This window comes from Hemicordylus capensis, chromosome 13 (genome assembly GCF_027244095.1).
Source record: "Hemicordylus capensis ecotype Gifberg chromosome 13, rHemCap1.1.pri, whole genome shotgun sequence".
NCBI lineage: Eukaryota > Metazoa > Chordata > Lepidosauria > Squamata > Cordylidae > Hemicordylus > Hemicordylus capensis.
The window spans coordinates 5,079,522-5,091,549 of NC_069669.1; the positions used below are offsets into that span (position 1 = coordinate 5,079,522).

At 53.8% G+C, this 12,028-nt stretch overlaps 1 protein-coding gene across 1 annotated transcript; it reads left to right on the top strand.

Annotated features, from left to right (window-relative positions):
• The first annotated feature begins 4,389 nt into the window (after positions 1-4,389).
• CDIP1 (cell death inducing p53 target 1) lies at positions 4,390-11,355 on the top strand. The gene is made up of 5 exons (XM_053276864.1): positions 4,390-4,573; positions 9,026-9,124; positions 9,391-9,534; positions 10,464-10,731; positions 11,092-11,355. The coding sequence occupies exons 1-5, from the start codon at positions 4,414-4,416 to the stop codon at positions 11,201-11,203; spliced, it is 783 nt and encodes a 260-aa protein (XP_053132839.1). The 5' UTR covers positions 4,390-4,413; the 3' UTR covers positions 11,204-11,355.
• Positions 11,356-12,028: the final 673 nt, after the last annotated feature.

Genomic DNA, 12,028 nt, shown 5'->3' on the forward strand with positions numbered 1-12,028 from the left:
GCATGCAAAAAGCATATGAAATACAGTGAAATAAATAGACTGTTCAAAAAGCATATGAAAGCACAGAAATACAGTGAAATAAATAGTCTGTTTAAACCGAGATGGCATTTCTGTGGCTGGAGGCAGAATAGAGGCTTTGTACCTTAGACATTTTAAAAGTGTTTTTGGCTGTCAGTCTAAAGTTTAAGGAAGTGATTAATCCCACCATTTGTTTAAAAAAAGCCCAGCCTGCTGTCTCAGGGCCAGCCTCCAAAGAGGATCTGAACACTAGCCTGGAGTGTCGGGACCAAGAGGCCCCAGTGCTTGTATGCCAGGGGAGGCTTGGTTCAACATCCCTCTGGCAAGATGAAGGAGTCTGATGCCATTCTGGCAAGACACACTGAAAATCAGGATGGAGGTTGTGGGTTGTACTGGTGGAGTTGCCAGCAGTATTCCTCATTCAATCTATTGTTTTCCTGCCCTACTTTCCTCTTGATCTCAATGGGTCTATCAGCCATAGGTCAGAATTCTGGGTTGGTTCTTTGAGAACTTGGAGCAGCAATGACAGCAAGTGGGGAGGAATAAACATAGGAAGCTGCCTGAAACCGAATCAGACCATTGATCCATCTAGCTCAGTACTGTCTACTCTGCCTGGCAACGGCTTCTCCAAGGCTTCAGAGGGGAATCTTTGCCAGCCCTACCTGCAGATGCTGCCAGGGATTGAACCTGGGACCTTCTGCATCCAAACAGGGCTCTAGCATTGAGCTACAATACTTCCCTAAAAGTTACAAAGGAAACTGCCTTATACTGAGTCACACCACTGGTCCATCTAGCTCAGAACTGCAGTGGCTCTCCAAGCTTTCAGGCAGGGATCTTTCCCAGCCTTACCTAGAGATGCTGCCAGGGATTGAATCTGGGACTTTCTGCATGCCAAATAGGGACTTCACCTCTGAGCTATGGCCCCATGGAGTCACTTGGGAATGATCCTAGGCTTCTCAATGCATAATGACTTCGGATTAAAAAAATATTCAAGTTGAAACAAGATTGGAGAGAAATGATTCAGGTTTAGCATCACAATTCACCAGGAAATCCAGATCTGAGCTGCCACCTTTTTGTGCCATGTGGACAGGGTGGTGTTGGGACTTGACCTGGGAACCAGCATAAAGCCAGAATGCTGGACTGGCTCTGGACTCTGATGCAGGAGAGCTTACTTAATTTATTTACATTTCTATCCCACTCTTCCTCCAACAAGCCCACAACAGTATAATTGGTTATGTTTATCCTTACAACAATCCTATGAAGTAGGTTAAGATGAGAGAGAAGTGATTGGCCCAGGGTCACCTAGTGAGGTTGCAGGGGGGATTTGCACTCAGTCAGGTCTCCCCAGTCCTAGTCCAGCACTCTTAACCAGTTTGGTCGCTATTAACACCTCTGGCTCAACATCTTTCCTTTCTTTGTTAACACAGGCTTGTTTTCGTTTTGGTTTCATGCCAACACAGATTAAAACTGCCGCTGGCTCATCAGTATTATAGATTGTTCGTATTTTGGGGATGTCCATACTTTGCAGAAAACTTGTAATGTACTAAGTAAATTATCTCAGTTTTGTTGAAGGCAGAGTTGTGTGCGTGAACAAAAGGCCCGCCATCCATTTAACAAAATAACTTTTGATCAATCAACTTAATCAATTAAATGTGAATACGAATAAAAACAATCATTCTGAAGCAAAATACATTGTGACTGAGCTCAGCTTTTACGGTAGATGTGCTGTTAACAGGTGTTATCCTGGAAAAGGCATTTCCTCATGCTTTGGTGAAAAAAGGGAAGATCTCTTCCCAGGTGGTCTTCACTAACTAACCCCAGTTTTTATAACTGTATTTTAATTAGGGGCACCATTTTAGGCTATTAAAGGCTTTGCAATTCAACGTTGCTGCTTTGCTTATATGGTTATTTTTAGATTGTTTATTTTAAAATGGTTTTTAAACAGTTGCTGCCAGCATGCCTTTGATAAGGGTGTATTGATTGATTGATTAAGTGCTGTCAAGTCGGTGTTGACTCTTAGCAACCACATAGATAGATTCTCTCCAGTGCATCCACCTTGCTGCTGGTCGTCCTCTTCTTCTCTTTCCTTCAACTTTCCCCAGCATTATAGACTTCTCAAGGGAGCTGGATCTTCGCATAATGTGTCCGAAGTATGATAGTTTGAGCCTGGTCATTTGTGCCTCGAGTGAAAATCCTGGATTGATTTGTTCTATGATCCATTTGTTTGTTTTCCTGGCTGTCCATGGTATCCCCAAAAGTCTTCTCCAGCACCAAAGTTCAAAAGCGTCAATGCTTTTTCTATCTTGCTTCTTCAAAGTCCAGCTTTTGCATCCATAGAGTGTCACAGGGTAAACCATTGACCAAACAATTCTAAACTTTGTAGGTATAGACACGTCATGGCATTTAAATATCCTTTCCAAGGCTGTATACCAAGTGCAAAATCTGCACAATTGGGTCATGCCTGGCTTTATGGCCTTTCGGCTATGGGCAAAAGGCCACACACAGAATGTTGTAGTGTTTTGTGCAGATTGCATAAACAGCAGTACTGAGGCTCTCAATCCTAGGACTAGCTCAAAGTCTCCAGGAATCAGCATTCCTGGTAAGTCCAGGTAACTTTTGAAAGTGTTCCTGGATATTTCACTGACTTGACATTGTCGAAAACATTGAGGGGGGAAATCTTGATGGATACTTCAAGCAGCTGGCAATGACAATGATGAATGTGTATATACCGATAAGCAAGGCAGTATTTATATACCGCTTTTCAACAAAAAAGTTCCCAAAGCGGTTTACAGAGATATAAATAAATAAAATGGCTACAAAAACCTACACTTGTACTGTAGGCTGGGCAAGTGTGTACACAGAAATATAATAATCAACTAATCCTTAAATGTAATAATCACTAAATAAAATATCTTGTCTCTAGCTCAGGGTTACCAGCCCTCCAGGACTGGCTTGGAGTCTCTGGGAATCAGCATTCCACTCTGGAAAGCAATGGACAGGCTTCCTTTTCAGTGGCACCCAATTTTGCAAATCACTAAAAGTGGGAGCCCTCGCTAGCAGCTGCCACAGAAGGCTGGGGCGGGTGGAGGGAGGAAATATTGGTGATAGCACCCTGGAGATTCTATCACCTTGATCTTGAATCTCTGATCTTGTTAAAAAATATTGGAGTGGGGTGGGTGTGCAGTGGATATCCAGAAATTGCTTCGGTCAGAGTTGCTCCAAGATTTTCACATGCAGAAAACGCACCTGGAATCCCCCAGGGCCAATCAACAGCGACCTCCGACCTGAGGCAGCCTCTCTTGCTGTTGTTGGGACTACAAATCGGCTTTATAGCTGCTTCTCTCACAAATACCAAGTAACCTTATATGATTATTTATTTGATTTCTAGGCTGCCCTTCCAAAAATGGCTCAGGGCGGTTTACACAGAGAAATAATAAATAAATAAGATGGATCCCTGTCCCCAAAGGGCTCACAATCGAAAAAGAAACATAAGACAGACAGAGGGATGGAGCCACCATTGGGCGAATGGGTTCAAAGAACCTGGGCCGTGCCCAATAAGGGGCCGCGCCCTGCGACCTCGACCCCCCCAGACGTGGGGGTGCTGGTTCAGCTCCTGAGCGGGGACCGCGTGGCCCCCATTCGGGAGTTAAATGGCTGCTGAGTTCGTGGCGTGGCCAGGAGTGGCTCTTGCCTGCTTTTAAGGCAGGGAAGAGCTACTCCTGGCTGCGCTGCGAATGGGGAGCTGCTCCTGGCTGCGCCACGCGGCCCCTTCGGGAGTTAAATGACCGGGCTCCGTTCGGGAGCCAGACCCCACCCCCCCCACGTCATCAAGAGCGCCCCATTTGTTTCCCGATCCTGCTTCACAGTGGCTAGCGGCGCCACTCAAGTTCCGGGACCACTGTCAAGGAAGCGGTGACACGACAGATGGATCCGGATTAACTCGACGGCGCCGCTCCGGCTACTACTCCGCTTTTGGGCGCCAGGCAGCAGCAGCAGCAGCCGCATGATTGGCTGCCCGCCGGTTGGCCCCGCCCCTCTCAGGCCCCGCTGGTTTCTGAGGCGAGCCGAAGCCCAGAGTGACGGCGACTGCGGCAGCAGCGGCTCGAGGGTTGGCCGTCCGTCCGTCCCTCGTCTGCCTGCCGGTGCTGCCTCTGCGGCTGGCCCGGGATCGTGAGGTGAGGCGGCCGCCGCGGTGGGGAAGGGGAAGGTCTGCCTCGGGTCGTTGCCTGCCCCCCGCGGCACCCCGGCTTTTGCCTGGCGCCTACGGCGACCCCTCAAGAGCGCGGCCGGCCGGCCTGGCCTCCCCGCGAGAGGTATGCTGGGGGATGTGGTCCGAGGCGGACTCCCACTCCCAGGAGCCCCTGCGCCGCCCGCTTCGGGAGGCTGGCCGTAGTGATGTTGTTGGGAGTGGGGAGTCCGGCGCCTGAGAGCTGTGTTCGAATCCCCAGTGGGTTGCAAGCAGTTGAGCCGAAGACGAGCCGTGTTGGGCCAGAACAAGATGGGTCTAGTGTCCTGCCTCCAAGAGTGGCCAGCCAAAGGGGAGCCCGCAAGCAGGGTGCGTTTGTCCCAAGCATCTGCTACCCGGAGGTACACTGCCTCTGAATATTGAGGCTCCACTAGCTAGCCGAGCTGATAGCTCTGGAAAGAGCTCTCCTCCTTCCTGCAATGGTTAGATCTTTTAAGGGGACGAAGGAACTGCCCTGTTGATCTAGACCCCAAGGAAGGGCTCTTCAGCCGAGTCTTCGGATTCTCTCTGTCTTCAGAAAAACTACAAGCAGGCAAATGAAAGCAATTGCTCTTCCCACCATATGGTATTTGGAGGTATAATACCTTTGAACATGGAGGTTCCATGAGTCCCTGGTGTGATGATTAATAGCGCTTATCCAGAGGACCTCAGAACAACCAGGGCAACAGGAAGAGGCTTCCTGGATGCCTGGGTCACCGTCCTTGCGGGAGGAGCTGCAGGGTCAAGCAAAGAGAACCACAGACGCTTGGTCCCATTCTCTAGAAAAGGGGCTCCAGTGAGGAGCAAGAACTGGATGAGGCCAAAGGGGTCCAGCAAGTCCTGCCTCTTCCCACAGTAGCCAGCCAGGTGCCCCAGTGGGAAGCTGCCGGGGAGGCCAGGGTCCTCCTCTGCTGCTGTTTCATCTCCCACCCACCGCCCCCCAGCAAGTGGGATTCAGAGGCAGAGCCCTCGGCACCTGAAGGCTGCATTTCACTATTAGAGCTAAGAGTTATTTCTCTGCTTCTACATTATCTGCTTCTTTTTTTAAGCCATGGAAGGTAGTGGCCATAATCACACCTTGTGGAAGGGAATTCCATAAGTTGATTCTGCTAGTTATATTTAAAACACTTATATACTGCTTTTCAACTCCCCCCCCACCCCCCACCCCCCAAAAAAAGTTCTCAAAGCAGTTTATGTATCAAAGGCATGAGATAATTTTTGGGACAAAAAAAGAAAGAAGACACACACAATGAGGGAAGGGTGTGTGTACAAAATGCAAAACGTAAAATCAGGGCAACCCATACATCTTTATGGATCCTTCTTTTTCCGTGTGCTAAAAACCCATGCAGAGTTCCGGAATGCATAGAACTCTGGTCGGACTTGCACCAAGGTGCGTTTCTGCTTCTGGGGAGAAAGAGAGAGACATTGCCTGCTGCTGTTCTGGGACACTTCTGTTGCTCACCACCCTCTTTCTGTCCCATTTTGCAGATGAGGGTCAGAGGCTGAGGTGATGCCATGTTCAAGGCTGTGGAGTGAATCCACATTTCAGCACAGCTCTTCTGCTCACAGGCCCCATTGCTTTGCCTCCAAGCACAGTATGTGCAACAGACATTGTTCTGCATGCTGGTTTCTGTGTTCTGCATGATTCTGTGAACTTTTCACCAAGTTCACATAGTCTGGTCATATGATGGAGCTCTAAGTTGCTCTTTGGGGTGAACAGGCTTCTCTCTCTCTGTGTGTGTGTGTGTCTATGGTTTTGAGGCTAGCCTGTAAGACTTCTTTTCCGGACCTGGTCAGCAGAATGATGTGGAGGGTGCCGGGACCATGGGCATGGGCTTGGCTGCTTGGGGAGTTCCCCTGACGTGTGAGGAGGTGCCCGGGAGGCTTCCCTTCCAGTGGCACCAAATCCTACCCATGTCTAGAAGTGGGAGCCCCACCTGTTGCTGCCACGTAGAAGGCTAGGGTGAGTGGGTGAGCTAGCCTGTCCCACAGGGTAGAAGTGTCTCTGATCTTGGGTCTCTCCAGCATAGGCACCTGAGAATCTCTTTCGTGATCTTGTTTCTCTTCTTGGGTGTTCTGGAGGCTTCAGAAACCTGGTCGGGGGTGAGTGATGGGGCTTGGCAGGCAAAGAAGCTGCCTCTCCATCTCTTTGCACACCCAGCCCCAGAGAGTTGCCTGTTTGTTTACTCCAGCAGCTCAGTGCCTCTTCCTGGGACTTCCATGGCTGCTGTGAGATCTGGGCAAGGCCAGCCATGAGGAGGGGCGGGGGTGGATTTCTCACTCTACAGAGCTCCAAAGCACGGGCCAGGGAACCTGCTGCAGGGCAGAATGTGCCTCTCCAAAGAGGTGGGGATTAGATGGTGTGACCCAAGGCTGAAGGGGGATGGCTGCTTTTGCTCTCTGTATTGCAAGACCTCATGCCTTTGCGAGAAGGATTTTTTCTGAACGCACAATGTCTCTGGAGCAACTTGCTTTGAAGGAAGCGCGCATTCTGCAGAAGGGCTTTTCACGCTTCGCTTTCTCTGTCTGGGGGAGTCGGCTGTGGCTTAGCCGAGGGGAGATTTCCCTACTAAAGCCATCAAGACCTTCTTTTACTTGGTTTGATGAGCTGAAGACTGAATGCAGCCCTCTCAGAATTGCCCCACTCTGCACCAGCAATGTGGGAATGCTCCTTCTCGGTGACCCGCTGGTGCCAAGGGGGCTGCAGGCTGGCCCAGCTCCCTCTCCGTTCCTCCCTGGGTTGAGAAGGCGATGCCCAGAAGCCATGGGGAGGGCAAGTGGATTGTTTTGGCCAGCACCTGGAGTGGATCGCTGGTTTCCGCTCCTCCCTGCCCCGCCTCCTCCGGGTTTGGCAAGTGCTGTGCAATGCAGGAGAGTCAGACTTTGAAAGGCTGCTGCTGCTGGAGGAGCTCACAGCCTCCTGGCATTGTGTGGGGTTGGGCTTCCCAGAGTGCTTTTTGTGCACAGAGAAAAGGCATCTGTACAAGGAGTCTTTGTTCCAAGGGACTGAGCTGAGTGCTGCAGTCCAATTGGCTGCAGGCCGTGTGTTTGTGTGTGTGTGTGTGTGTGTGTGTGTAAGTTAAGAAGCTTCAAAATGCAGGGATGGTCAGACCAGTTCATTGGGAGTCTGAGAGCGCACTTGGAGGGCAGCGGCGGTGGGGTGGGGGGAGGCTCCCGTTCTCGCCTTGAGGATTCTTTTGCAGTAAGGAGAACTGATAGGCAGCATTTGCAACTAATGTGGCAGAGGCCGAAAACGGAGCAGCTGGCCTGCGGTGGTCCTTCTGTCTCTGCTTCTCCGTGACGCTGGCCTGGTTTTCTGGGTGCATCACGTGGCCTGGCCCTGATCACGTGGTGCAGAAGCAGCTTTGTGGCGAATGAACCTCAGATCGTCCTTCTGCGACAGGCAGGCAGTGTTACCGAACGGCGGGGTGGGGGGAGCAGGTGGGGGGGAGAGAGAGCGGGAGGAGGGTCCCTTCTGCCTCAGCAGGTCAGGCAGAGAGCGCGGCTGCTTTCTTTCTGCAGGCCACCATGTCTTGAGACACCCGTCCTGCCCCGCTCTGCCAGCGCAGCCCTTTAGCTGTGCGTAGCCGCACATTGGCTGTAGGTGCACGCTGGGCTTGGTTGCTTGGTGGGGGGGGGGTAGGTGGGCCCTGGAGCAGAGCAGGAGGGGCCTTGCTGCAGCCGGCGTGGTAGTAGTGGTGGGCAGCACAGAGCGGAACTCCCCACCACCACCACCCGGCTTCCCTCTAACTGCGTGGGGACTGTCAGCAGGAGCGTTCTCTCTGTGTCCGGTTCACCTTCCCAAGAGGAGGGTTTTCGTGGCAAGCTGCAGCTTAGGTGAGGAGCAGTGGGGAGGGCAGGGGATCTGGGTGCAGCAGAGGTGGGGGGAATAGGACTCTGTTTCCATGAAGCATCCCCTGACGGTGCCTGTGCTGGGGTTCATTGCCGATTGGCGCAGTCAGCAGGCGGCTGGCAGGTGGGTGTCAGCTGTGTGCATGGCGCTCCCGATAGCTGGCCCGGCTTTCTTCGTCGTGGGGAACAGCTGGCTTTGGAGAGCAAGGGGTGGCCATGATGCAGCTTCAGGCAGGACCGTTGGCTGGATCTGCTGGGGCTGTCCGAGTCCACTGCGCAAGGCCGTTGTCTGCAGCAGCCTGAAGGAATGGGTTTCTGTCCTGCATGTGTGGCCGGGGGCGGCGGAGAGATTGCAAGCACTCGCTCTCTAGTGTGCCATCCTCTGTCCTGGGCACTGGGACAGCAGAGGTGGCTGTAATGGGATCCCTGCTGGTATCTGCCAGCCTATCCAAGGAGGGCAGGCTCGCGCCCAAGGTCAGTGGGGGGCAGCTACAGTGACCAAGGAGAGCTTCTCCCAACAACTGCAGAAACACCCACACACACACACATTTGTTAAAAACTTCTCCAGCAAGGCACACCAACTAACTTAAAAACAAAAGAACCCTCTGCAGAAATGTACAAACTGGTATTCTGGTGCAAATTTCTAAGTGCAACTTTTAGAAAACTTTTGATTTGGGCGCAGAGGAGAGGGTGGGGTGGAGGCAGGCAGGTGTGGGGCTATGGGAAGGAGCAGATACCCTGGACAGGGGCAGGGTGCAGGAGTTGCCTCGGGCCCACCTTGGCAGCTGTCCAGCTTTGCTCCGCATCTCAGCTGCCTCAGTCCCCAGGGCGAGAAACGGCCTTTTAATTCCCAGAGAGAGAGAGGACAGGGCGTCTTTTGCCCCCAGCCCTCTCCCAGCAATGGTGCCCCTGTCTCGCTTTTTCTTGCAGGCCAGCCATCCACCATGTCCAGTGATCCTCCACCGCCATACCCGGGCGGGCCATCTGCGCCACTCATCGAAGAGAAGGACGGCCCCCCTTTCCAAGGAGGTGAGGCGCTGGATCGGGGCAGGCCCTGCAGGTCCGCTGGTGGTTCCTGGAGAGGAAAGGAAGCCACCTGCCGGTTGGCCTTGGGCCATCCACTGAGGCTTCTCACGTGCCTGAAGCGGGCCGAGCTCCTGCTGTCTTGGCAATGAGCCTGGCTCAACGGCCTGGTTGTTCCCCTCCCTGGGGCAGTGGCACATTCTCGAGTGGCCGTTCCTTGCTGTGTGCCTTGCAAATGGAGCCAACCTCTTTCCCTTGGTGTCTTCCTCCAGGCAGAGCATCGCCCGCGGTGGCCCAGCCTCAAGGGGCCCCACAGCCCCCTCTGGATTTTGGACCCCCTCCGTATGAGCCGCCGCAGCCCGGCTTCATTCCTCCCCCGATTCCCGCGGATGGCTCCATGCCCTACATGCCACCTGGTGAGTGGTGAGGGAGGGCGCGTCGAGGGTGAGACCCTGATGCCTTGTCCCTCTTTGGGGCTGGGCGGCTCTTTGGTACATGCCTCCGAAAGACAACGGGGTCTCACTGGCAGGCCATGAATCCGTCACCTGCAGGGAAGAGAAACTAGTGGTTGCTCATCTGTGCAAGTCGCTCTTGCAGGAAGAGGCCTCTTGCGGGAGGGCGGCCTTGTGGCAGATGGGACTGTCTTTCTTGGAAAGGGGTGTCCAGTCCTGCCTTTCCTCTGTCAAAGCCTCTGTGGTGGGGATCCAAATTAAAGCCAGCAACACGTTTCAAGCCAGGGGAGCAGTGCCAGGGGAGAGCAGCAGAGAGGGGAGGACGTGGGCCACCTCCCAGCTCTGGGAAGTTTGTCTGCCAAATCTTGTCTTGTGTTCAGCCAGGCAAGGGGCAGCCCCTGGCAACTTCGAACTGGTGGGTGCAGCGGGGCAGATGCCCTGCTTGCCGTAGGCATCGCCTTTCCGGGAGCACCGTGTGAAGTGCCTGGGAGGAGGAGACTGCAAGTCTCCAGGGTTCGTGGGTGTCTTTTTGTGGTGTTTGGCTGGTTTTGTGGTAGCAAGCATGACTGGTCCCCTTTGCTAAGCAGGGTCCACCCTGGTTAGCATATGAATGGGAGACTACATGTGTAAGCACTGGAAGATACTCCCCTTAGGGAATGGGGTCCTAGCTTAGTGGAAGAGCATCTGCCTGCTTGCATGCATAAGGTTCCAAGTTCCTTCCCTGGCAGCATCTGCAAGATAGGGCTGAGAGAGCTTCCTGCCTGCAACCTTGGAGAAGCCGCTGCCAGTCTGGGTAGACAATATTGAGCTAGCTGGACCGAGGGTCTGACTCAGCAGAAGGCAGCTTCCATGTTCCAGGCACTGATCAGGTCCCATCTGTGTTTTCTCTCCAGGGAGCTACTACATGCCTCCCGGACCACATGCTCCCCACATGGGCTACTATCCTCCAACGGGCCCGTATGCCCCCACAGCTGGTCAAACAGCCACCGTCCTCGTGCCATCGGGGGCTGCAACCACAGTGACAGTGCTGCAGGGTGAGATTTTCCAGGCAGCCCCCGTGCAGACCGTGTGCCCACACTGCCAGCAGGCCATCAGCACCAAGATCACCCACGAAATCGGCCTCATGAACTTCTTGCTGGGCTTCTTCTGCTGCTTTGTGGGGTATGTGATGCGCTCAGCTGGGAACCCCGACGTGTTTGGCAGGAGGAGGAGAGACTAGGCTGGACCAGGCAGCTTCTCTGGGGGTGCCCCCCGGGGACTTTGTCTACCGAAAAAGGCTCTCTGGGCTGGCTGAAATGGGGCCCTCTGGAAAGCGGCAGTAAGCCCTCTCTGCTTTTGCTCAGCCCAGCTGGCCATCTAGTGCAGCACCTAGTGGGAGAGCCAGGACTTTGGGGGGTGAAGATGCAGGCCACTGGCTCCTGCTCTGTTTTCCCCGTTGGGATTTTCCTGGCCTACCTTGCAGGGGGTTATCATTGCACGGGAGGGCAACGTGCTCCGTCACCAGCTCTTCTTCCCTCCTAGGTGTGACCTGGGCTGCTGCCTGATCCCCTGCCTTATCGACGAGTTCAAGGACGTGACGCACACCTGCCCCAACTGCAAGGCCTACATCTACACGTATAAGCGCATGTGCTAGCAGTGCCCACTGGCCCAGGAGATCACCAGCTCCCCTCTCCTCATGTGGCTGGTCTGACTTTCCCATGTCGAATGCTTCCTTGCTTGTGTCTTTCCTTCTCCCTCCATTCCAGAGTGCTTTGGAGACCTCAGGACTGGGGTGCGTCTCGGAGGTTGCCCAGTGACCAGCTGGGCAGTGCCATGAACAGGGAGGCCTCTGGAAGGCAGCTGTGAGGCAGGGAAGAGAGCTGGGCTTGTGGTCGCAAGCATGACTTGTCCCCTTAGCTAAGCAAGGTCCGCCCTGGTTGCATTTGAATGGGAGACTAGAAGTGTGAGCACTGTCAGAGATTCCCCTTAGGAGATGCAGCTGTTCTGGGAAGAGCATCTAGGTTCCCAGTTCCCTCCCTGGCAGCATCTCCAAGACAGGGTAGGGAAGGCTCCTGCCTGCAAGCTTGGAGAAACTGCTGCCAGTCTGGGTAGACAATACTGAGCTAGATGGACCAAGGGTCTGACTCAGTAGGAGGCAGCTTCCGATGTTCCTGAGCTGCTGCAGGTCTCTGGGAGGCCTCTGGGGCAGCTCTTCTGCCCCACAAGAAGCAGGTGGGGTGCTCTTTGTCCCAGCACCCTGGTCTTCAATCATCCCCCTTTGGCGGCCCAGGTAAAACTGGGCCAGATCTGAGCAAGGCCTCATCCTGGTGGGTGCAGGGGTGGTCCCAAGAGGCAGCTTGGCCCTTTGCCTCCCCTCCCTGCCTCACTCCGAGGGAGACGAGGCCCTGGCTGCTCCATTTCTTTCTGGCTGCTGGCTTTCCTGAGCGGCCTGCCCCTTGTGCCACATTAGAGGGAATGC